This window comes from Heliangelus exortis, chromosome 21, assembly GCF_036169615.1.
Source record: "Heliangelus exortis chromosome 21, bHelExo1.hap1, whole genome shotgun sequence".
In the NCBI taxonomy this organism is placed as follows: domain Eukaryota; kingdom Metazoa; phylum Chordata; class Aves; order Apodiformes; family Trochilidae; genus Heliangelus; species Heliangelus exortis.
Genome location: NC_092442.1, coordinates 6,029,030 through 6,053,698, shown reverse-complemented (window position 1 = coordinate 6,053,698; position 24,669 = coordinate 6,029,030). Strand labels below are relative to the sequence as shown.

The 24,669-nt window shown below is 54.6% G+C and overlaps 2 protein-coding genes and 1 long non-coding RNA gene across 4 annotated transcripts; 2 read left to right on the top strand and 1 right to left on the bottom strand.

The window, feature by feature from the left end:
• Positions 1 to 12: 12 nt before the first annotated feature.
• LOC139806258 (uncharacterized) lies at positions 13 to 3,662 on the top strand. The gene is made up of 2 exons (XR_011730197.1): positions 13 to 115; positions 3,386 to 3,662. It is a non-coding gene; the product is annotated as an uncharacterized lncRNA (long non-coding RNA).
• Positions 3,663 to 6,086: 2,424 nt separating this feature from the next.
• LOC139805977 (apoptosis-inducing factor 3-like) lies at positions 6,087 to 13,098 on the bottom strand. Of its 2 annotated transcripts, XM_071765012.1 has the most exons (18): positions 12,994 to 13,098; positions 12,731 to 12,840; positions 12,535 to 12,644; positions 12,048 to 12,092; positions 11,885 to 11,966; positions 11,643 to 11,755; positions 11,127 to 11,213; positions 10,175 to 10,266; positions 9,817 to 9,947; positions 9,144 to 9,259; positions 8,641 to 8,712; positions 8,241 to 8,304; positions 7,690 to 7,766; positions 7,491 to 7,608; positions 7,257 to 7,355; positions 6,775 to 6,850; positions 6,330 to 6,434; positions 6,087 to 6,201 (listed from the first exon to the last, which is right to left on the bottom strand). In XM_071765012.1, the coding sequence occupies exons 1-18, from the start codon at positions 13,095 to 13,097 to the stop codon at positions 6,159 to 6,161; spliced, it is 1,644 nt and encodes a 547-aa protein (XP_071621113.1). In that variant the 5' UTR covers position 13,098; the 3' UTR covers positions 6,087 to 6,158. The 2 variants fall into 2 exon arrangements, with proteins under 2 accessions (XP_071621113.1, XP_071621114.1); XM_071765013.1 differs by lacking the exons at positions 12,048 to 12,092; positions 12,535 to 12,644.
• Positions 13,099 to 19,419: 6,321 nt separating this feature from the next.
• On the top strand, positions 19,420 to 23,763 carry TLCD2 (TLC domain containing 2). Its single transcript, XM_071765014.1, has 4 exons — positions 19,420 to 19,765; positions 20,206 to 20,288; positions 21,107 to 21,189; positions 22,328 to 23,763. Exons 1-4 carry the CDS (start codon positions 19,584 to 19,586, stop codon positions 22,703 to 22,705), a joined length of 726 nt encoding a protein of 241 aa, XP_071621115.1. The 5' UTR covers positions 19,420 to 19,583; the 3' UTR covers positions 22,706 to 23,763.
• Positions 23,764 to 24,669: the final 906 nt, after the last annotated feature.

Below are 24,669 nucleotides of genomic sequence, written 5' to 3'. Positions count from 1 at the left end.
CACGGTGACGTCAAAGTCGCTCCGGGCTGTCAGCTGGAGTCGGGCGAGCCGCGCTGACGAGGCAGCCGGCCTTAAAGGGGTCCCTGCGGCGGCAGGTGGACCCCACCGGCGGCAGGTGAGTGCCGGGGGGGAACCGGCGCTAGGGAGCCGGGCCGGGCCGGGCCGCCCTCCCCGCCGCCCCCAGGACCCTCCCGCCCTCCTCTTCAGGGGTCCAGCGCAGTCCGCGAGGGCGGCACGGAGCGCCCAGCCCCGGTCGACCGTGAACGGGGCCGAGTCTCGCAGCCACTACCCGTGTCCTCCCGTTCTGGCGGGACTGCCCGGTGCTTCGCTGCCCTCAGGAAACCCGCCCGCCTCCCCTCACACCGCCTGCTTCTGCGCGGCCCCTTTAAAGACTCAGGGGTTCCCGCCGGGCAGCGCCTCACGGCAGCGCGTGGGAGTCACGTGGGCGGGACGTGGCGGCAGCCCATTGGCCCCCCCGCCCCTTGCCCGCTGCAATCAGCTGTTACTGGGGCGAAGGGCAGGAAAACGCCTTAAAGGGGCACCACAGCTTTCCAACCTTCGACACCCCCGACCCGGCTCGCCCCGCCGCAGCTATTCGGACCCGCGGTGTAAGCCCCGCGGGGGCGGATCCGCCGGGCCGGGCCGCCTGTGCCCTCAGTTCCCCTCGCCCGAGCGCGGCGCCTTTAAAGAAGTTGTCCAGTCATGGCGCGGCGCTGCCAAGTCATCGGGGTCAGCCGAGTTCCCCCGGCCCCGCCCCCCCCGCCCGCCGATTGGTGCGCGGGGCGAAGCGACCACTTCTGATTGGCCGCCGACTCAAGAGCAACTTCTCGGAATCGGGGCTGTGTCACCGGCCCCAAGCGCTAAAAAGGGCGGGCGGAGCCGCTTCAGGGCGGGAGGGGGTGACAGGGTCGGCCCCACCACAGCGCCGCTCCCCTCCAGGGCCCCGCCGGGAGGGCCGAGTCCTTTCAGAGCCGCCCTCACTGCCTTCCCCCCCCCCTTCCTACCGCCCCCTTCACCCTCTTGAAAATGCCAACTCACAGCACGCGGAGCATGCCGGGAGCGCCGCGCCGCACTACATCTCCCGGCATGCTCCGCGGCGGGGCGGGCCCAGCCGTTTCCTAGGCAACCGCCGGTTACTCCGGCGCTTCCTTAGCCAAGGTGGGCGGGGCAGAGCGCCGTCTGTGCCTTCCTATTGGCTGAGTGCTCGCTGTGTTTGGTCGCTATTGGTGGGAGGCAGCCAGCAATCACGGCGGGAGCGGGCGGGGCGGGGCCGGGGTTCGCACCTCCTGTGCTGGGCGGTGATTGGTCAGGGGTGGGGCCGGTGGGTGGCTGCGTCATGACTCCGCCAGCTGATCCGAGACGGGAGCCGGCGCGCGAGGCGGCGGGGGGGAGGCGGCGGCAGCAGCAGCGGTGGCACCAACCGGGCCGGGCTGGGTCGGACCGCACCGGATGCGTTTGGGCCGTGCAGCGCAGGTGGGTCCGGTGGGGCCGCGCTGGGATGGGCGTTAAAAGCAGCCGAACCCTGTGCGGGGCCGCCGGTGTACCGGGGGGTGAGGGGCCTGGTACTCTCCCCCCGCCCGGTAGTCCCGCCAGGGAAGGTGACCTTTACCGGGGGTAGGGGAGCGGATAGGGGCTCGGCTCGGCGCCACCTTCTCGAGGCTCCGCGTGCGTCGCCCGGGCCCGGCGGCCTCGCCCCCGCTGGCTGTGGGGCGGGGTGAAGGGGAAGGGGGGGGGTGTTGGAGCCGGGACTGGGGCGCGGTCCCTGCTCCCCGCTCTGGGGGATCCCGGTGGGGCCAACGGGACCGCGTCCGGGGCCGCTCCGTGACGGGCGGTGGCCGCCCAGGGGGTGACCTTCACTCTGGGACCGGGCGGGGCAGACTTTGACCCGAAGCCGCTCCCTGCCGTGGGCATGGACCGGAGCATCCCGGGCAGGGGAGCGGGTGCGAGGTCAGTGGGGTGCCCCGGGGGTGAGCAGAGGGATCGGCTTTACTGTGGGACAGCGCGGGGGAGCTGCACCCGTTGCGGGGAAGGAGGGGGGGGGGAAGGGGTAGAGTTGATTCTACCGAGAGGGGAGGATGGCGTGGAGCGGGGGATGACCCGGTTAAACCGGGAGAGGGGCACTGGTTGGGAGCACAGAGCGATTCATTAACGGGGCGAGCTCCTACTGGGGCTCTCCTCGGTAGCGGTGGGGTCTGTGGGTGCCAAGAAGGGGGAGATGGGGGGAGAGCCTTGTTACGGACAGCTACCCCCCTCCCACCCGCTTCGTCAACCCCCGGTGCCGGCGGGGCTGGTGGCTCAGCAGCGGGTGCTGATTCACGGGCCGGCGGGGGTGGAGCAGGGCCGGGACCCGCTCGCTGGAATCCGGACCAGATGTACCCGGCACGCCAGGAATGCTCGGCATCCCCGCCAGGCCCCGCCGCCGCTGCCGCCGAGCCCCGGCCTCCGGGACCGGGAGCCCCCCCACCGGGACCCCAGCCTTCCCTCCTCACCCTCGAGGACTTGGGGCCGGCCGGGATCCCGGGTGCTTTTGGGGTGACGCTGGCGGGAGGATGCTGTGGGGCAGACCCCAACGGGTCTGTCTGTCCGTCCCCCCACCGGGTCTGGCCACCTGGGGATTTCCCAGAACTCAATCCCAACCTTGGAAGCACCGGGTGCTGTGGAAAAGGGGGGTTTTCTTTGTGGCTCTCCCCTCCCCCTTCCCTTGAGTGGAAGGGGAAGCAGCAGGGTCCCCCCCAGGCTGTGGGGTTGCTGTCTTTGTCCTCCAATAAAAATGACACGGGGACGGGGGGGGGGAAAGGGCTGCGTTCCCCAAAATTCCGCTGGCGGTGGCTTGGCAGCAGCCGCCTGACAAAGTGTCTTCCTCGGCAGGCAGGCAGGCGGCTGGCACCCGGCCAGGTGGGACCCTGCCAGCTCGGATGCCTGAGGTGAGCAGCCAGGGAATGCCTTAACCCCTACCTGCAGTAGCCTCCCCACCCAAGCAGGTTGCTTTATTTCTTCTTTTCCAGCAGAAAATCTTGATTTCTTCCCTACTTGTGTTTTAAGACTGGTTGCAGGTTACAGAAGCCAAGTCCCAGCTGCTTTGGGAGAGGGGAGGGATGGGAAGGGGATCAAGGCTGGGGCTGCCTCCTGATCCCCCACAACAAAGAGGGGATCCTGTGGGATCTCAGCCCTGTGGGAAGGACAAGGTGGTGAATCAGGACTTGGTGGCGGGGCAAGGGAAAGGAGCAACCCTGGGGTGGCTGCTGTGGGTGTGATGGTTCAGCTGGGTGCGGTTTCATCCTGACTCTGATGTGTGTGTTCCTTTCCCAGGTGCTGTCCCACTGCCCTGCTCCTGGCTAACCAGCACCAGTTCTTCAGTGGCAAGCTTTATGTCCTTCTCTAATAGCTAAAGCTGCCAGTTGAAGAACTGTTGAATGTAGCCACTCTCTTCTCATCACTGGGACCCTGGATGTCAGTCACACCCGTGCCCCGAGCCACTGGGATGAGTCAGCCTGCAGTGTCCTGTGGATTTGAGGGCTGAAGATGAGCCTGGCCAGGATGAAGAAATTTGGCAGCTTCCTGACGGAGCCTTGGCTGCGCGGTCCACCTCACCAGTGGGGTGGCATTGAGCTGGGATGACTAGAGAAGGGTGAAAGAAGCATTAAACTTTGTTTTGCTCAGCAGTTCAGTTTTAGGAAGTTTGTTGCCTGTGGGGTGCCTGGATCTGCTGGGTGGGAGGTTGGTGGGGGCTGCAGACTGGGGACGTGCTGGGGGAAGGCCAGAGCACCAGAGCTCAGCCCCTGGCTGCTGCTGCATTGGGGTCCATGGGTGGAAGGGGCTTGTTGTTTGGGTCCCATTGGTTTTTCCTGAACAAAAGAGGTGATGTGAGGATGGCTGTAGCTCACAGGACTGAGCTCAGGAGCAGGATTAATCCTGCAGTATGCCAGGTGGTGGGATGGAGCCAGAGGACAGGACTGGCTCTACACCCATGCTGCCCAGGCAAAGAGGGGCTGGGCTGCTGGGAGTTGGTGACTCAGGGCCGAGTCACACACAGCCCCAGGCATGTGTTCTGGGAATGGCCATCTCTGGAGGCCAGGCAGCCCTGTCTGTGGCTGGCGCTGGAGAAGCGCCAGGGTTTCAGGTATTTGGAGCCAGAAGCACTGAAGGGGGTTGAGGTGAACCTTGCTGGGCTTCTTCGTGGTCCAGGTTCTGCCTCACTGGTGGATGGATTGTCCTAAAGGAGATGTGGAAGCTGCTCTAGAGAGATGGAGGCCTTCTTGCCTTGCACCAGCTGAGAGGGGAGCTGTATGGCTCTCCTACAGCTCAGTGTGGGATGAAATACCTCTGTAGGGACCGAGTGAGGGCCCCTGGGAGCCTCTGCACCCCTGGAGGTGCCTCCTGTGGAACTGTGAGGACCACCACCTCCCAAGCTGCTTTGGTGGCCGGGAAGTGGAGGAGCGTCCAGGCGCTGCTGCTCGGGGCCTGCCAGGAAGAGCACAGCTTGTCCCAGCTCTTAGGGTGGGCAGGGAGGAAGTGTGCTGAGTAACTGCACAGTCTCAACTACATCTGCCTCTCCAGGCTCCAGCTGCTCAAGGCAGGGTTGCTCCCAAATGCTGGTATGGGTTGATGTGCAGAGCGTGGTCTGGTGTCCATTCAAAGGTAGAAGTGGAGCAGATCTCTTGTGCTGGGGTCAGCCCTTATAGAAAGCTGCTGATGGCTACAAGAAGCCAAGTTTCTTTGGGGTCACTGTCACCCAGAGAGAGTAGGGCCTCCAAAACCCCTTGGATCCTTCTCTTGAGTGGAAAGACCATATGTGAACATCTCCAGCTTGAGGTAGAGCTGGTCTCTTCCACCCTGCTCCAGGTTCATACAAAACAGCTGGCAACTACCTGGGGTCCAACATGTCCTAGGGTGTATGTGCAGGATGCCTGAGGGAAAGGAGGGGCAACACCTGGACTGTGCTCCCTTATGTGCATTGCAGTAGTGTCAATGTTTGATACGGAGGGGAGCTGTGTGCTCTGGCCACCAGCTTCTCCACCCCTCAACAGATGGGTAATGCTGAGATGTGCTGCTTCCTCCTGTCACTGCAAAGGACTGACCTGCTCTGCTGAAAACCAGCCCTTTTCCTGGTAAGACATAGCTGTTTTGGGACAGAGAGTTGCCCTGAGCAGCAGCACTAAGCCTCTGGGGTCAGGAAATGTAAAACACCGTATTTCAGATCAAAATCATGCAGGAAAAGGTGCAAGTTTTTGTGTTTAGCACAAAACCAGCACTGCAGCATCTCACCTGCTGAGCAAATGGACTTGGGCCACTGCAAGGCTGCATCTGCTGTAAAAGCAGAGGGGGTTTTAGGCTGACAAATTAAGCATTCCTGCAGGGACTTGCCCTGCTCTTGGGTTTTACCCTTCCTCCTGCAAAGCCCCATGTGACCGGTGAGTAAGTGCAGTGTTTCCTGTAGAAATCCCAGCCTTGCTGCTGCCTTGCAAACATCTAATAACTCTTTCCTCTTGCATGCAGGCTGTGTGTCCTGCAGCAGCTGGCCACCTCCTAGAGGCATCCAGCATGTGGGGACACCACAGGAGAGGGGAGGCCAGCTGGGGCTGGGATTTATCTGCTGGAGGCTGGCTGCTGTCAGAGTGGGAAGCATTTGCTGCGGCAGCTAATGCAATATTGAAGGCAGCTGTAGTGATGCCAGCAGGTGCTGCTCACTCAGAGGTTGCATGGCAGCTCTCTGTCCTTAGGGATAGGGTATTTCATGTGAGTTCCTGCACATGGAGTACCTCATTCCTAGCTGGGAGAGCATCTTGCCTCGGTCACAGCTTCCCTTGCTGGGAAATTGTGCTTTTTGCAAAGCAAGAAGGTCAGCGTGACCGGTGTGCTGAATGAAAGCTGCCTGCCAACAGCCAGCAGAAGAGGAGTGGGTGGGGCTGGTTGGTCTGGGAACCTATGGCTGGTTCTGCCTGGTCAGATCCTCAGCTGAGCTCCAGGAGTTGGGCATCCTCCTATTTATCCAGCCCAGCAGGTCCCCATCTAGAGGAGAGGGGAAAGCACTGCTTCACCCCGGCATGCCAGGGCTGTCTGCAAACACAAAATGTGGGTGCTGGGGCTTTGGTCAGGATTTTATTTCTCTTGTGCCAGGACAAGGATCTGTGCCCTTCAAGGCTGGATATATACCAAGCTCAAGTTTCTGCCAGCGAGGGTGTATTGCAGATGTCACAGGCCCTGTAAATGAGAGGTACCTTGGGGGGATCTGCTGTAACTCATCTCAACTTCACGTCTCTTGGTGGGCTTTGCTGGTAGGGGCAATACAGCACAGAGCCACCCACCAGCTCAGTCAGGGTATCACTTACTCTGCTTCTTCTTTAGAGATTTGTTTCCCTGTGTATAAAACTTCAGCAATCAGAGACACCATAGGGTCACAGTTCAGGCTGGCAGCTGCAGTCACGGTGCCATCCCTGAGAGGGAAAGCAGAAGAATGTGATTCTCTCCAGTGGACATAGCTCAGCAGGGCAGCATCCTTGTGGCACCCTGGCTGGAGGCCAGCTGTATGTTGGAGGGCTCAGGGCAGATTGCCTGGCACTGCTGGGAGCTGGGCATGGAGCCTGGGAGCAGTGGGGCTGAGGGACAGGAGATGTGCCCTGGGCTCCCTGCCTGGCTGGTGTCTTCACTGAAGATCATCCCCTGCCCTGCTTTGCTTTGCTCTGAAACCATCTCACTGCTGGTTCAAGGGCCAGCAGTTGCCTGTTCCCAGGGTGCTGCCATGTCAGGGCATAGACCAGCCACAGATTCACTCACCTGATGTAAAAGATTAGGAACTTCTGTTGCTCCAAGCTGCCCTTCACAACAGTCTCTGTGTATCCCTTTCCACAGCCTGTGAAAGGGAGAGAAAGCATCACAGCAATAGGCTGAGCAGGGGGCCAGGCTGGGACAGGGCTGAGGAGAAGGCATGGAGGCCCTGGATAAGGAGAATTGACCCAGAGGTTCAGGTCTGCATTCTGACCCCAGGCTCCCCCCAGCCATGGAGGGGGAAGTTGTTCCTCCTTTGTGACCTCTAAGCCACTGGAGATCAGCAAAGAACAAAAGGTCTGGGTAACCTGCAGGGCCAGAGCTCAGAACTAGGGTTCACAAACCCACTATGGCAGCCAGGCCAAAACTTGAGCTGCTTCAGCTTGGTTCCACAACTGCTGTGTGTGTTGACAAGCCTCTGACCCAGCTGGTAGATGAGCAGGTTGGCTGGGGTACCATTTGTCTGTCCCCATATCTCTGCCCCTTCCTACCTGCGTATCTGATGGTTTTCCCAAGCATTGTGGTCCAGAAGAAGGGGACAGTGTGCAACTCCTTCCCTTTCCTCAGCATGTTTAAGGCAGCAATGTGACCTGTGATGAGAAAGCAGAGGAAATATATTTAATTTCTTGTGGTTTATCTAAGAACTGCCCCTTGCTTCTTGTTATGCCACCGTCCCTTCTGCCCTTGATGTCCAGCTCTGAGGGGAGCTGCCAGCTCTGTCTCACCATGGGCCTCAGCCACCTGTTGATGATGGATGCTGGACCGGTCCCAGTTGAGCAGAGCTACAGGAAAGGAGACCACATCCCCCGCAGCGAAGACATTTGGGATGTTGGTTTGCATGTGCTAACGGGGCAAAAACCAATTAGTGCAACGATGAGAGGGAAGGGATTAGGGGTGGTCCAGGGATACTCAGCTGGCACTTACCAGATCCACGAGGATGGCACCGTGCTCATCTCTGGCGATGGAGGTGCCCTTCAGAAAGTTTGAGTTGGGGAACACCCCTGCAGGGAGAGGAGCAAGGACCAATGCAGCAAAGCTCTGCAAAGGCAGGGAGGAAACTTGGCCTGGGCACTGCAGCAAGCATGTGCCTGCAGTGCCTGCCCCACCTGCTTGGAGCAGAGCAGCTCACAGCAGTGTCCAGTGTTTGTGCTGGTGCTGAGCTCATACGAGGCAATAAAAAAAGGGCCCAGAACAAGACATACTCTGATAACACAGCAGTGACCTCTAGGGAGCCCAGCAGGCATGCCAAAGTCACACTGAGAGTGTAAGTAGCTCCTTTCCTCCTGCCAAGTGTTACCCATGGGCTGTTGACTTCTTCCAGGTCTTTCAGGCCAAAAAGGAAGGGTTGGACGGTAATGGGCTGGGGTAGAGACTGTAGGGAATGGTATCCTGGGAGTGCACTGGGATGCTCTGGGCTTGCTGGCTGTTCTCCCCAGGCCCAAAGCTGTCTCCCTGTCCCAACAGGAGTCTCTTACCTATTCCTGCCACTACCACATCTGCAGGTAGTTTCTCTCCACAGTCAAGAAGAGCCTCTGTGACCTAGGAAGGAAGCAAGAATCACTAACAAAGGGTAAAAAACTCTGTCCTAATTCCTCCAGCCTCCCTGCTGTCTCATTCTTTGCTGTCTTTTCTTCTTCCCCAGGTTCAGATCACCTTGTCCAACTAACGTGTGTTGCCAGGAACATAAGAGAAAATCACGCTGTTGTCCGTGAGATACAAACACATACTGGTGCCCTTGGAGCCCAGAATTACACTTGGTGAAAAGAAATGTGAGTGTCTAGACTGGGAGAGAAAAGCCTAGATACAGGCACTGGGTTATAACTCAGTTTGCTGGGTTACAAACTAGCAGTTCAGGGTCATAATTGCGTGACTGACCTTTCCATCCTTTCCTTTCAGCTCACGGAGTTCTGTCTTCATGTAAAATTTCACCCCTTTATTCTGCAGCATCTGAGAAGAAAGAGGAAGCTGGTTTGAGTATATGAGCTAGGAATTTCCAGCCTGTAGAGCTGTAAAAACAGCTGCAGCCAGGCAGGGAAAAAGCTGCTGCTCCAGGCTTCAGAGAGGTTTCATTTGTGTCCCCAGCTGGCACAAAGTGTCTGGAAGCCTGGCCTTGCTCTGCTGTACCAGCCAAGACAGGTGTGTGAGGTGGGTCTAGGATGAGGGCTTGGGGATGAAGTTGAGCTGGAGCATGGTATGTGTGTGAGGGAGGCTGGGACCAGCCATGTGTGAGCAGTTCCAGAGAGCTGGAGGGGAGCAGGGTGGCTGAGCATGTGGGGTTGGGACTTGGGACTGGGGCCACATTTCCTGGGCTGGTGCAAAGCACAGGGCTGTTGCATAGCAGCTGTTCACCCTAGAAATTAGTCCCAGGTTTTCCTAACCTTCATGGCGACACCTCCAACCTCAGGACCCAGAGCATTCTGGAAAGGGAACTCCTTTTTTTCCACCACTGAGATGGTACCAGCCTTGTCAGAGAGGAAGGCAGCTATCTCCATTCCTGCAAGGGAAAGGCATGCCCGAGGTAAGCTGGCTGCAAGCATCAACCTGCACCCTCCTTGGAAACCTTTCTGCCTTCCAGGTGAGGAGAACAAATCTGATGTAGTGCCAGTGCTTAACTGCTCTTCTGTGCCTTTCTGGGCTGAGGTATTTACCTTCCTCCCTTCTTCATTCTCATGGATATTAGTAAATGCAAAGAGCAGCTCCTGCTTGTGTGCAGGAGGGCTCCCTTTCCATGCCTTGCCCCTTCACTATCCCGGTGCTTCTGGGGAGTCCAGCTCTTCTGAAGGACACTGACCTTCTCATAAGGCATATTTCCATTTGTCCCTATCCAGAAGCTATTTCTGGCTTTCAAAGTTTTATGGCTGTCCTAGGAAAGGGTGAGTGCATGTTGTGTAACTCATACCCCCCCACACCAGCTACAGGGCTCTGGGGAGGAACCAAGCCTGGCAGTGAACAAACATCCCTTCCCTGAGGGCCTCTGGTTAATCTGCACACACAGCAGGAATGGGTTTCAAGGCTGTCACTGATGACTTGATATTCACTCCAGCCTGGTACCTATGAATGAAGCGCCTATGATCACCAGATTCCTCCCAGTTGCCTGTTCTAAGATCTTATGAGAGTCTTCTGGGGTGTGGAGAAAGTACACATTCTGCAGATCTTCACCTGGGACTTTGAGGGGGTTGGACCTGGAAAAGAGACAATCCAGATACATCTCATGATCAGAAATGAAAGAGAAAGAATGAGAGGGGAACACAAACCCATGCCATCTCCTGGCTGTATTGTCCCATCCTGTCCTTCAGTCTCATCTCTTGCCCCCAACTTTTGCATGCCTCTAGAAGACCTTCAAGCCTCTGTGTTGACCTATCTTGTCCATTTTAAAATTTTGTCCATGACAGATGCTTTGGGCACTCACTGGCTGCCGGCTGCAATGAGCAGCTGACTGTACTTCTGTGAGGACCCGTCCATAAAGCGAACTTTCTTCTTCTGGAAATCCACTGACACTGCCTGCAGGAGAAAGGAGGCAAAGATCAGACAGGCACCCCTGGTCCACTCGTGTCCTGACACATCAATCCCTCCTACTTGCCTGAGACAGGCTGAGAGAGTTGGGGTTGTTCAGGCTGGAGAAGAGAAGCCTCCAGGGAGACCTCAGAGCACCTTCTAGTCCATGAGGGAGCTAGAGAAAAGCTGGGGAGGGACTTCTTACAAAGGCCTGTAGTGATAGGATGAGGGGGAACTGTTTCAAGCTGAACGAGGGGAGATTCAGATTGGATCTTAAGAAATTCTTTCCTTTGAGGTTTGTGAGACTGTGCTGCATGTTGCCCTGAGAAGCTGTGGCTGCCCCATCTCTGGCAGAGTTCAAGGCCAGGTTGAGTGAGGCTTGGAGTGGGAGGTGTGCCTGCCTGTGCATGGGGGTTGAAACTGGATGATCATTAAAGTCCCTTCCAACACAAACAACCCTGTGATTCTGTGAGAGTGTGTGCCCTGTTTCTGGACAATAAGGCAAGATGAGAAATGCTGGGATCCTCTCTCTCCCTTCCTGCAGGTCTAAGGCTTTAGAGGCAGTTAATATGACAGCACCCAAATCTTGGTTCTTCTTAGGGGTGTGCAGAAGGCTAGTTTCAAGGGTCACCCTATGCACTTGTGATGGACACATCTGCCCACAGGTAGCACAGATCAGTGTTACACACCAAGGCACGCACACTGTCCCTAACACTGGTTTTGGATGCTGTCCAGGAAGATAATGTGTGTACTTAGGAATAGCCTTAATTTCTATAAATACAGTGCTCTGATTGCAGGTGTGAGCATCCCCTCCCATGGCAGGGACAGGACCACCCACTGAGGACTGAGCTCAGCTGCTCTTGTACCTCTTTCTCTGTCCAGAACTCTATGTCACGAGCGTCAAGGAATTCAGGTTTCCTCAAGTAGACATCCTCAGCTTTCAAGTTCATTTCCTGGACACAAAACAGAAATATGAAATAAAGCACTTCTCACAGCCAGCAATGTTCTTGCACTGCATACCAGGAAGTAAGTTTGCATAAGGGGCAAATATTGCATTAGTAAATCACAGCTCCCTCTGCTGCCCCACCCCCATAATCTTGTCTCTCCTCAGAAAAACACTTTAAATGTAGACTCTAGTGGGAAGAATTTGGTGAAAGGGGATAAAATCATTTGCTTATGGTGGACACTGATCAAAGCCTTTCTGGTAGGAAGAAGCAAGATATTAGCTGGGAATTACACCCCTTTTCTTTGTGGGTGCCTCGGCACTCCTCCTGCTTTGCCAGAATGTGTCCCTCAATTGTTCAGCCTGGTCCTGAGCGTGGGCTGTGTCCCTAATTCACAGGTGGTACCCAGGCACAGTCCTGCCATGCTCACATACAAACCTTGCTCAGCTTGGACTTGTCATATGGAACATGTTTCTCCTTGGTGGCCATGATGATCCTGCCAGTAAAGCCCTCTTGGCGAAGTGTCTCTGCACACACGAGAGCAGCCACACCTACAAAAGATGTTCACCTCAGCCCTCTTACACATCACTACGGAGTGGGAGGAAGAAGGCAAATCCTCCCTGGAGAAGACAGTAGCAGCTCACAGCATGTGTAGGAAAGGCACAGCACAGACCACTGACCTCCCCCTAGAAGCAGCATTGTCTCGCGGTTGAGAGGGCATCGCTTGCTTGTGGTCTTCATCCTCTTGCTGCTTGCAAGATCCTAGAAGAAAACGAGAAATGCTGAAATCATACCTAGCCCGAGCTGCTACTTTTGCTTAGGGACATCAGGTAAACTCAGTACCTTCTTTTTCGCTGTAACAAACACCTTTCCATCTTCCACTGTTACCTGAAGGGGGAAAGGTTGGTGCATGTTGGTTCTGAGAGGTTCTGATCCAGAGGGACATATGTCTGATACACCAAGGGTGACTTGTAGAGATCTTGGATGTGAAGTGATACTGAGGAGTTCCTGAGCTTTCCTCCTCAACCCAAAAGCACTCAGGAAGAGGAGTAAATTTCTTTTTTTTTTTTTTTCCTTTCCAAAAGAGCTGTGCTGGCTGGGGGGGATACCAAGATGTACAGCATCACCTCTGGTCAAAAGGAGATTTAGGGCAGGAAGTTAAATGATCCCAAGAAATCATCCCCTGTGTAGTTCCTTGTGACCTGAACCATGGAGCTGTGCCAGGGCAAGGTCCTTTCAGTTGGTGTCAGGAACACAGAGCTTGTGAGAGCAAATGAACACAAGTGGAATGGGGGACACAGCCCAAGCCAGGAGAAGGAAAAGAAATCACCTTGAAGCAGGGGAGACAGTCCAGAGAAGGGTATTCCTCAATGTCTCCAGTTTTGATGTTAAAGCAGGCACCGTGCCAGGGGCAGCGCAACCTCTCCCCTTTCAAGACTCCTGCAGGAGAGAAGCCCCCGGCAGCCGCACGGTCAGAGCCGTTCTCCCCGCCATGGCCTCTGCCCCCTGCCCAGCCCCAGGCTCACCTTTGCTGAGCGGGGCACCATAGTGGGGGCACCTGCTGCCCAGGGCCCTGAACTCATTCTTGTTCCTCACCAGCAGCACCGGGTAGCTGGCCACCATCACTTCACGGAGCCTGTGGGAGAGGTGAAGGAGAGATGGCTGCCCCGGGCACCGCTGCCTCCAACAACAGCATGGCGGCTGGCGCCATGGCAGTGCCGCCCCTCCTGCTGCAGGCCTCATGGCAGTCGGGCCGGGCCTCGGCTTTCCCCCCTCGCCAGGTACTCACTCTCCATCCCCAACATCAGCCTCGTCGCAGACCTCGGCAGTGATGGTGTCGTCGTCATCCATGGTGGTGCCTGCAGAGGAGCAGAGGGGAGGGTTGGCTGCCATGGGTGCTGCTGCCAGCGCTGGTTTTGTGCCCCTTGGCTGATCATCCTCCCCTGTGCCCTCGGTGCAAAATCCCACCCCAAAATGTAGGGTCACCACTGCTCCAGCTGGGAATGACTGGTATTGCCTGCTCATTGGGTCCTGAACTCCCAGTCCAATGAACAAGAACCCACAACTGGCAGAAAACTCCTATTTTCCCACTTTTCCAATTTTGTCTCCAGACCCAGAGGCCATTCCCCTGCCCTTTTATCTTCTGGCTTAACCCACTTTTTTTGTTTCCATCCCCATGCCCTGTTAATTCAACAGCAGCACAGGGTGAGCAAGCAAATATGATTAAAACCAATTGTAAATAAATAAAACTATTTATTATGAGGTGACGCTGCTGTAGCCTGCAGCTCCCCCAAATGAAAAGCTGCTTCAGCCTCTCCAAAACCTGCCCAACCTTTGTGCAGAGGCATTATTCACTCTAATTGCCAGGAAAACGGTAATCCCTGCCCAAACTGCCTCCTGGGTTTGAAAAGAGTCAAACCCCTTGGTCCTTAGCATCGTCCCTGCCCCAGCAATCAGCTAAGAGGCTAATTAGAAATCTTCCTCTTCATTTGGATACAAAAAAAATAAGCAAGAAATGGAGCAGAGGAGGGTTGTTTGAGGCAGAATTTTGGTGATTTTCTCTTGCAGATCCCCACTGTTCCCCTGCCCCACTCCAGGGTCCCTCAGGAGGAGCATTGGTGGGTACTCACCTGGTCCTCAGAGTCTGGAAGCCACCACCACTGCTGTCTGTGAGTGTCTTCTCCACTGAGGTGACTCCCTTGTGTCTTATGCTCTCACTGCCACCAGCCCACGGCTGGGTGATGCAACTGGTCTGCACCTAATTAGGTGTATTTTGCTGGGGTTTAAAATTGCAAAATAATTAAGGGCACACAGGAATTATGGAGCAGGTGTGGTCTAAAGACCAGGTGCAACATGTGCAATGAGAAACTGAAACTGAGGGATAGCCTGCTGCAGCTTCCCATTACCCCTTTGCTGGATGGAAAGTGGCCTAGCTAAGTGCAGTGTGGTTTTTCAGCTCTTTGCAATGATGTTACTAATTTAAATATATTTCTATAACATTTAAAATTGTTTTAAATTATTGTCATTTCCCACAGCAGGGGATTTGGACTAGATGATTGTTAAGGTCCCTTAACCCAAACCATTCTATGATTTAATTTGATCTCTTCTGTAAGATCTCTTGATGTTAAGAAACATGAGGAGTTCAGCACCTCTGCATGTGCCTTACATCCCAGCTTTCCTTCTGGTTCAGCCCAGCGATGACCGGGCATGTGGTCCCACCATCCTTTGGTCCTTGGAGGATGGAACAGAGCAGTGTGCTCCTTGCTGTACTATTTTTGCAACAGAGTGGGAGCTGCAAAAAAAACCCAGGAGTAACGCCTACACTGTTTGTGTCTACTCCAGTTCTTATCTCTGTTTCACAGTCAGTATGTTTCACAACCTTAAAATACAGCTCAAAATTTAGAGGGGGGGGGAAGTTACTAGCAGTGTGCTGCTGTCATCTCCTTCACAGAACTGGAGCTTCGCAGGAACCTGCTTTCTACAGTACAGCACACTTCCAAATCCAGCATGGGGTACGGGGGATGGATAAAAGTCCTCCAGTAGGCATGGCCTGGAGAAGTGAGCACACACAGGGATGCTCGTTAAGTGCAAGATGAATTATTTGGGAAACAGCTTGTTTTGTCAGACCCACCAAGCCACGAGCACACCTTTCAGTGCTGGGTACCTGGGCACTCCTGTGCAAGGAGTGATTTTAGCCCACGGGCAATGCACGCCCATGATGGGCACAGGTGTGAGGTATTTTCTCACAGAGCCAAGAAGCAGATTTGGGCTCTGCCTTCCTGGCCAGGAGCCTGAATGTGAAGCAATTTGGCTACCAAACATCTCTGTTAAAACTCTCTGTAACTTTTCCCCAGAAGCATGTTCCCATGTGGAGAAGCAGCAGCTCTCGTGGATGCTTTCTCTTGACTCAGCAGAAATCAGTGAAAAATGTTGTTTGCTTACGGATGAAAGCTGCAGAGCACCAGCAAAGTGGCAGGTACAAAGGTGTGGAACTCAGTCCTCTGTGTTTTTCACATTGTGGGGCTGAGAAGCTAACTTGGATGTTGATGGATGCCAATGGACGTGGCTGAGTGCCTTGGGAAGGGCTTTTATAAAATGCAAAGGGATAAAGACAAAACAGAATTCTCCCTCTGATGGGGGCAGAGATGATGACAAAGGATAGAAAGTTGAAAAGGGCAGTGGATTGCAGAGGGAAGGTTTGGGTTAGATGCAGGGATGCTGCATTGCTGTCTGTCTGAGAGCCAGTGCCTCGGGATACACAGTATGTCCTCGGGGGATTCAGACAGTGGGATAGTTTTGGAGGCAGATTTTTGGGAATATGCTCTGTAAGCACCTTTGTTAGGCAACCCCAAGTGGTTAAGAACTTTGCTTGCAACACATGGCAGGATAAAACATAGGAAGGAAGAGAGCAAAAGGAATTGGTGCTCTCAAACCAATTTGCAGAGCTCAGGTAGGCATCAGACACCTCTGACCAGATCTGCTGTATGTGTTGGTGCTGGCTCTCACAAACCACTGAGATGACCTCATATTTTATTAGATATCTTCAGTTCTGCTGTCTCCCCAGAGTTGTCAGCACTTCAGAAAAGCAAAGATTCAAGGGGGTAACTCTCCTCCCTTCAAGTCCCTGCTGCCACCACCCAACATAGCACATCTTTTCATGCCATAGTGTGGATGCATCCTTGTCCCACCTTTACTTGCCCCCAGCTCACTCAGGTCAGCTTCTTCCCTGTCCTGGTAAACTGGCTGATTTTAACTGAGCGTTAACCACTTAATGGTTAATGGTATTAAGAATGTTATTGAAGACTGTTCAGGTGCAGGAAGAGGAAGCGAGGTGAAAACTGCAGCAGAGCTAAAATGATTAATGGGACATTGCTCTCAGAACAGCTTGGTTTGTGATATTAATAACGAGAGAATTCAGGAGGGAACCTAACCTGTTCTGAGCTGCAGAGCCGGCAGCAGCAGGAGATGCAGTGAGGAAGCTCCTGTGCTTATATTCATAATGCTGGAGGAATCAAGTGGGCTCATCAGTGTGTGATGCTGCAAGGAGTGGGTGTAGGGCTGAGATGTGCTTCCACCTTGCAGGGCTCATTCTGAACCTGTCTGAATGGCCAAAAAATCATGTGGTCATCAAAACATCATGATGTAGCCAGAGAGCGTATACATATTCGTGAAAAATTACTTAAGCTTGGGAATGGTGTACTAAACAGGGAGAAGAATGTTTATCCCACAAGGGAAGACAACATGAAAAAGGAAATATTTAATGGGAATTAATTTGCTTATAGGGTAAGAGAAATTATGGGTGCTCTGCCACGTTGTCTTCCCAAGCATTTACATCTGGCAATGGTAGATCCTTTCATAAGTGTGTGGAGTTACAGACTTTCTGGATGAAAATATGAATATGTAGAGCATTTCTATATAATCTGACTACCTATGGCCTAGCAGATAGATACACTTCAGATAGGAAGGAAGATGATGGCTAATTAAAGTTTGGAAGCTAAGCTGCTTGATTTGTTTTGAGATACTGGACACCTGCAATTATTTTAGGTGTGAGCCTAAATAATGTGAGGTCTGGCATTAGACAAGCAGATGGGATTTATTCCCCTCCCTGCCTGGAGAGAAGAAGATTAAAGGAGTGAGACTTTCCAAAAACAGGAGCATCACTTTCACCAGAAGGAGCATGGTGTGTCAGGAGGTATGGTGAGCCCCAGGCAGTGTTTGAGCACAGAACAGGCTTCTCTTTGTGCAAGGGATGGTGCAGCTGAGCAAGCACATCTCAATGTGAGGTGACTTGCAATGACCAAAACTCCATCCAGGAGAAGCAGGGAGCATCTGAGAGGAGGCACAGTTTATCTGAACAAATTTGTATGGGGGATTATCAGCAAACTGGTGGTCCTATAATGTGAAAAATTAGTTATCTGTCCCAGATGGGCTGCAGAGAACCTCCAGCCTGTGAGAGGGAGAAAAAGGCCACTGTCCAGCTATTGAAAAAAACTGCTGTAACCTCGACTTGCAGCTCGGCTGCTGCTGTAGAGCCCCCGCTATGGGATGAGCTGTGGTCCCCACGGGGTTACGGGATAGGCTTTGGCACATCCTTGCTGATGTCTGGCAAAAGTCCCCTTGCCTTGCTGGGAGGAGGGAAAGGCAGCGACCCATCAGCAGGCTGAGCTGCCTCCCTGCAGAAAACGAGGCCGTTTGGGGACTGTTGGAAAACTTCTCGAAATCTGGGTGAAAAAGGCAGTATCTCCAAATAAGGTGTGAATGGAGAGTCCCATGGGATCAGGCTGCTCTCTCCAGCGAGCGTGTAGGGACCTCTTGTGGCAGCCGTGTCCGAGAGCTCCTGTCCCTGCTCTTGTGCACGGCCCCACTAGGGACGAGCCTGGCCGCGGAGTCAGTGGGATGTGGCTGAATATTTGACGTGATCTGGTGTCAAGGCACTTGTTTTGTGACTGGGCTAAGAAGTCTGGAGTTCTGAAACCAGCCCTGTTTTATGCCATCACTGCAGAAGAAGGGAGAAAACTGTGGGAAAAAAAAGCTTGTAAGAAACCACTGCCTGATGGCAAGTCTTAGAAAAATTAAGTAAAATCTGGTCTAAAGGTATTAAAAAAGTAATATGCATGTAGCTGCTGCTTGTGCTCTAGCAGTGGGATCGAAGCCCCTGAAACAGAGGCTCAATTAATCATGGCTTAAATTCCTCCCATATGGAAGTGGTAGGTAAAAGCACTTCAGTGCCTGGAAATATTTTAACTATTCCTCTCCTCTAGTCTGGTCAAATTAGAAGAAAAATACCACAAACAGAGGAGTCCCTGGGACAGATGGGGCCAGGCTGGCAGGCACATCATGGTCTGGGACTTTAGCTGCAGGTAGGTAGAGGGCAGGGGTGTTACCATATGATTTCTGAGGCTAAAATACTGCAGAAGATTTCTCATTAGGAGATCAGCTCTCTGCAATTCTATACTGCAATTAATTGTTCAATTATTTTCCTCCTCAGTGCCCTGAGCAGCCCAGCATGTCTCCCTTTCCTTGGGATATCTTCTGTTAACCAGAAATGTCTTTGCATTTGGCCTTCTCAGTAACAGATTAGCTTATGTGATCCCTCAATTCCTAATTCATGAGATTACTTATAATCCCCCAAGCAGTTACATCTGCTGATTGCTTCAGGCAGTTTCTCCCCACTACATAACTGTTACGAAATAACTTTGTCTTGTCCAGCTTTTAAGCAAATTTCTGCAGCAGAAACAGATTATTTTCTGTCAGTTGGGACTATTTCACCCCTCTCCTTCCAATCTGATTGAATCATTCCCCTTCTCAGTGTCCCTTCCATCATGTCACTTGTTGATGTTTTAGTGTCCATCACTCCAAAACTTTCTGTTTCAGTGAAGTAGATTTCATCCAAAATAAATACCTCAAATGAGAGGCAGTGTTTGACATTAATCAGTGAGGACACAGTCCTGACTCATCCTGTCTGCAGAGGAGCGGCCAGGTCTGTGCAGCTTCTGGGGGAGACACCAAAAAGCAGCAAATCATGGGAAACTGGAAAAGCAGCATAGTTGTAGGATGGAACTAAAGAAATTGTGACTATGGGATCCTGAATTCCCACAAACCAGGGACAGCAGAGCTGGAGTATTCTAGACATCAGGGAGCTCCTCTTGAGACCAGACAAGACACAGGGAGGTGGAGGACAACCTGGTGGGCAGGGCATGTTTTTATTACTTGCATTTGGACCTTCTTGCTTGGTCTGCAGTCAGAGGCAGTGGTGTGTGTTGGTGTGAGTCCTCATCCAGGGTGAGGGACGGCTCTCCAGCACAGCATCACAGTGATGCTTCCTTGGCACCCCAGGGGTGCTGTGGGCTGGAGACCCACCAGCACCTTCCAGGTGAGGCGTTCAGCCACTTGCTGTCACTCAGGTGGAGGAGGAACCTCAAGGGGACGAAGAAGTTGCCTCCAGCTCCAGCACAGTGACGGGACACCCCGCACCCGAGGGGTGCTCCTGCCCGGTTCCCCTTCTCCTCGAGTCCTGCCCCGGGGGAACCGCGGTCCTTCGGGGGGGATGCGGGAAATCCCAGCGCCAGCAACGGGGCCCTTCCCTGGGAGAACGATACTCGGTGCTTCCGGTCCTCCGAGGCCGCGGAGCTCCGCAGGGGAGGTGCCGGTGCTCGCAGTGGTGTCGGTGCCCCGGGCGGTGCCGGTCTTGCTCTCCGGGTGGTGGCGGGGCTCGGGGCGGTGCCGGTGTCCTGGGCGGTGCCGCTGGCGGGGCTTGGGGCGGTGTCGGTGCCCGGGGCGGTGGCTGGGCGGGTCCCAGGTCCGAACGAGGCGGAGCCGTCGAGCAGCGCTGCCGGTGCCCATGGGAGGCGAGGGGAGGCTGCGGGCTGGTGGTTGCCCATGGCTTTCAGCCCGGGGCTATTGGTGGTGGCCGGTTCCTTCGCCGCTTTCCTCCTGCTGAACCGGGGACTGGAGCGGCTGGTACCACCCCCGCCTTCGGCCCGGCGCAACCGCTGGAAGTGGCGCAACATCTGGACGTCGCTGGCGCACAGCGTGCTCAGCGGTGGCGGGGCCCTGGCCGGGTGAGCGGCCCCAGCATCGAGGAGCCCCGAAGGGCACCTGGGACCAGGGGAGAGACCCGGACTTCGGGAGGGAGAGGAGAATGGGGGCGTCAAGAGACCCGATGGGAACCTGCGGCCAAGGGGACACCGAGGTTGAGGCCACTGGGGGGGCCCAGATGGGGATGCGGGGTGTTGGGGGACCCTGGGGAGCATTGGGGAGGGTGTGGACTTCGAAACTGGGGGGCACTGAGGGATGGAGGAGGGACCAAGGGGCACAGGGGGACCGAGGGACAGATCGGTACTGCGGCTGTCAGGGACAGGGAGACTTCAGGAGGACAGCGGTGTCCAAGACGGGGATGAGGAGTACTTTGGACAGGGAGGGTGAGGAGCACCAGGTGGGTACCAAGGGAACCGGGGGACCAAAAGTAGTGTCTGGCACTTACAGCCCCTCTTCTCCACAGATTCTGCCTCCACCCTGAGCTGTCCGAGGACTTGGTGGGCACACATCCCCCTGGGGCACACAGCCTGGTCGCCGTGTCTGTAGGTGAGAGGAGGGAGTGGGCTGCTCCCTGTTCACCCCCCCTGGAGGGTCTTCAGGCACCTCTCAGTGCCTGACACCAGCCCCTTGAGCCACGTCGTGGGCAGCGATGTCTCAGGCACCCCAGACAATTGCCCTATTCTTGGCAAAGGACAGTGGCTCCTTTCTGTCCCACGGCACCACAGCCAGGAGGTACTGGGCACCGGGCTGCCTGCCACTGTCCTCATGGGGCAGCCAGGGCTTGGGGTATCCAAAAAGTACCCGCAATATGGGGTTGATGTATTTCCCCCAAAGCTTTGAGCTAAACCTGCTGGTGTGGAGGCCACCTCCACCTTCTTGTGGATCTCTCTCCAGTTCTGTGGTCAATGCTAACAAGCTTCCTGGCATGGCTGCAGCTCAGCAAAGAGGTTTGAGTATCTAAAATGACAACATGGGGTTGGTTTGGTGGCAACGAATCCTACAGCTAAGGGCTTCATGCTGAAATGGTCTCATTCTGGGACAGAAACAGGATGAGAATCCATGAGCTGCTTTTGCTCTCAGCCTTCTCCAGGAATGATCCAAGCTAGTTAGTGCCTCTCCTTAGGAGTACCTCTTGCAGAGCAGTCACAGGAGGGACCCAAACCACACCAATTCCCTTCTCCTGTGTGTGATCCTATTCTGTGCCATTCACCATCCACCCACCCAGGGCTTGGGCTGAGCTGTGGCCTTCACTTCCCTGGAGGAGCTGTCCAGCCCAGTTTGGTGCAGAGCTAGAGGCGGGGGGGGGTCCCTTGGCACAGCCATTCCTGCCTCTCCTTCTTTGCTCATAGCCTCTCTGATCCCAGGTTATTTCCTTGAAGACTTTGTGGATATGTTGTGCAATCAGAAACTTCACCAATCCTGGGAGCTGCTCTTCCATCACTCTGTGGTGAGTGCACCAGCCAGTCTCTGAGGGACAGACTGGCATTTGGGCAACCAGGGAGGCTGGAGCTGTGGGGACAACCTTGGGGTGCTTTCCTCTCATCTGGCTCAAAGTCATGGGGTGGGGGTGCCCTCTGCTGCTGGCTGTGCCCAGTGTGGGTTTCCCTTTGATGTCTGGATACTGGAGTGTTGTGGATGCTGCAGGGCAGGGGGGTGGCAGAGCACAGAGACATTGCAGGGTACAGAGGAGGCACAGGGGGTCAGCTGTCCCTGAGGAGAGAGGAGAGGGACAGAACTGGGACCTGCTGGTGATGGGGTGGGGGAGGTGATGGTCAGACCTGCTGTTTTGCAGAGCCCAGTGAGTCAAAAGGTCATCTCCACAATAGAGCTAATTCAGGCCAAGACAGTGACTTAGTGAGTGGGGAGCAGATAATCTCATTAAAGAGCCAATACAGCATTATGGCTCTTAAACAGAACAGTATTAATGGTATAAACTGAAGAAAGGACTGAGTGTGCTAGAGGGAGGGTGTGGGGCTGTAATTGTGCCTATTCTGCCCCTGGCAGCGTCGTCATCATCCAGCAGCCCCCTGGGTGCCTCATGCCACGCTTGGGGTGTCCCGCGGGGCTCTCTGATGCACCAAAGCCACATAATCCCTACAGCATCGTGCCTGTTCTGGGGAGAATCCCTGAGCCAGCAGCAACCTTAGCCCTGGGCTATACGTCTCCCTTGTTAAACATTCACTGTGTGTGGAAAAACCTGCTGGGCCACAACCAGCTGCCTTCCCCAGGCCACAAAAGCAGGGTTAGGTCAGGCTGCTCTGTCTCCTCTGCCAACAGGGAGTTTATAAATCCGTTTCCCTCTCCTCCCACTGGAAAAAAACAAACAAGCAAACAAACAAAAAAACCACCAACAAAAAACAAAACAAAACAAAAGCTGCTCCAGTTTCATGCAATGGTTGGGAGGCTTTATCTGACGGATTTGATGCTGCAAAGATATGTGGAAGGTGATGACCAGTGGTTTGGCACTGGCCTCATAATAATTTCCACCTCTGCTCCATGCTGTGCTCAAGCATGAAGAGCTCTGGCTTGCAGCAGCTGGGAACAGCCAGCTCCTGGCCTCAGCCTCTCTTCTCTCTCCTTCCCAGGTGATCGTTTGCTTTGGCATCTCAGTACTTCTCCACCAGTACGTGGGGTTTGCCCTCGTGGCTTTACTGGTGGAGATTAACTCCATCTTCCTCCACCTGAGGCAGATCCTTCTCATGGCCAACCTGGTGCACACCACCTGCTACCGCCTCAACAGCATCGTCAACCTGGGCACCTACGTGGTGTTCCGCATCACCACGCTGGCCTGGATGTCCCGGTGGCTTTTCCTCAATCGGGAGAACGTGCCCCCAGCAACGTACGCCGTGGGCACAGTGGGCATGGCAATCATGACCCCCATGAACATCATCCTCTTCTACCGCCTGCTGCGCAGTGACTTCTGCAAGTCCAGCCGGGACGTGCAGCGGGACAAGGAGCAATAAGCTCCCTTCCCCACAGGGCTTGGGGGATGAGCGGCCCCAAGCCCATGGAGGAGGACAGTAAAGCACAGCAGAGAGGGAACGTGGCTGTTCTGGTATCCGGCACGGAGGGTCTGCACTAACAGAGCATCCAGGCTTTTTTTGTGGCTGCGGATCCTGGGTCCTGCGTGGCAGAGAAGGTCCTCGTGGACCAGGCACTGGATGATGTGGTTGGACAACTGGGAGCTGTGCAGAGAAGCTCCAACAGCTCTTGCATCTCCCTGGGGCACCACTGAGATGAGAAGGCAGCAGAAGAGCTCTGTTTCCCCACTGCTCCTCTGGCCATCCAGACACCACACTGTGTTTCTAACCCCTTTGGTGCTACAGCCTCTTGGCCACAGTGCCACTGTGCACAGCCCTGCATTCTCTGTGGCACTTCCTATGGGAGCACCACCGGGCAAGAGAGGCTCCAAGGCTTCATCCTCAAGGCCAGGGCTGGTAAAAAGCCAAATCTTGCACTCATGAGTCCTCCCCAAGGAGATTGTCCCAGGTGGGTGATGGAGGGAGAGGCTGAGACCTGGCTGGGTGGGATGCTGCCTGCTGTGGGGTGCAGGTTGGGGGCACAGTGAGTGCTCCAGCTCAGTGCTGGGCTTCTGCCTTCTGGCAACTGGAGCTTTTTTCTTGTTTTGCTCCCAGCTGTTTATTAAGTGCCCATAAATGAGCACAGGAGAGTGTGAGTTGCTGTGTGATGCTGTGTAATGGTTGCTTCCCACAGACAAGGAGTTTAGATGAGCCAGGTTCAGGCATCTGTTAGGAATGACAAGTCCTGCTGCAGAGCCCAGTGTAATGTTCCTACCAGCAGCAAGAGCTCTCACTAACACGAGCTTTTAATAAATGGCTGCAAATGAAACTGCTGGAGAGGAAGGAGTTTAGAGGGAAAAAGTGAAGTGGCATCCCAGCCCACTCCAAGGGAGTCACCACTTCTTATCTTACATCCCCCTGCTGTGGAATAAGATTCATGGAATAATTCTGATTGGAAAAGACCTTGAAGATCATCCCCCAAAAATATGCTGCGTAACCTACTTCTTCTCTTTGTTTTTTTTCCCCTCCCCTCCTTTATTTTCTGTGGAGGGAGAGGAAGGGTTTTCTGGTTCCTGCCAACACTTTCCCAATCTCCCAGGCCAGGGGAGGCTTTGACTTCCTTGGAGCCAGGAGCTATGAGGCTACACGTGGCAGGAGGGTGCCAGCTGCTGCCATGGCTCTGCCTTTAGCCCCCTGCACCCATCCTGCAGGGTCAGGAAGGTGCTGGCTGTAAAAGGTGTGGGCTGCAGGCAGAGCTCCCAGCACCTGTCTTTGCTGCTGCAGTCCCAATGCCAGACACCAGTTTGAAGCAAAAACCTTGTGGTCCACTCTGCCCACCCCTAAGAGCTTCATGGGACGAGGAATCAGAAAGGTTTTGTATTTTTTCCAGCCCAGTTTTCTTTTTCTCCACACACTGAGCTTTTCCCCACGATCATCCCACTGGAGATTACGTGTGCTGGTTCTGAGAAACCCACTGGATCTGTCAGGCTGTGTTGCAAACAACCTTTTAGTCAAAAATCTGTCATTTGGTTTGAAAAGCCAGGGGACAGGCGGGAGCACCGTGCCGCTGGGAGTGGGTGGCACTTGTTTTGAGGAGGAAAATAAGGGAGCAGACACATTTCTGGCTGGACGGGGAAAGAGGAGGGATGTGCGTGGGCAGGGGGAGGCTGGGGATGACTCGAGGCCAAAGCTGCTTATGTTTCTATTTGTGGTGAGCACCAGGAAGCTTGCAGGTGCTGGAGGTACCTACTGTGTGTTTGGGTTTGCCACCTCAAGTGGTGCTTGGGTACCTCCAGTTCCCAGCCAGAGCTTTCCCTTTGGTTTTGCTCTGTTTACAGTCAGTTTTCCAGGAGCTGCTTTGCTGATCCCTGCCCTCAGCACAGGCTCTGTTCAGCAAGGCTGTTCCC

What these genes read in the sequence shown, in the direction of transcription:
- LOC139805977 (XM_071765012.1), bottom strand. Translation starts at nt 13,097, where the DNA reads ATGGCAGCCAACCCTCCCCTCTGCTCCTCTGCAGGCACCACCATGGAT. An exon ending in AATGCTGCTTCTAGGGGGAG is followed by an intron (nt 11,756 to 11,884) that starts GTCAGTGGTCTG and finishes CATCTTTTGTAG; the next exon opens with GTGTGGCTGCTCTCGTGTGT. An exon ending in GTGCCATCCTCGTGGATCTG is followed by an intron (nt 7,609 to 7,689) that starts GTAAGTGCCAGC and finishes TTGCCCCGTTAG; the next exon opens with CACATGCAAACCAACATCCC.
- TLCD2 (XM_071765014.1), top strand. Translation starts at nt 19,584, where the DNA reads ATGGCTTTCAGCCCGGGGCTATTGGTGGTGGCCGGTTCCTTCGCCGCT. An exon ending in GGTGGCGGGGCCCTGGCCGG is followed by an intron (nt 19,766 to 20,205) that starts GTGAGCGGCCCC and finishes TCTTCTCCACAG; the next exon opens with ATTCTGCCTCCACCCTGAGC. An exon ending in TGCTCTTCCATCACTCTGTG is followed by an intron (nt 21,190 to 22,327) that starts GTGAGTGCACCA and finishes TCTCCTTCCCAG; the next exon opens with GTGATCGTTTGCTTTGGCAT.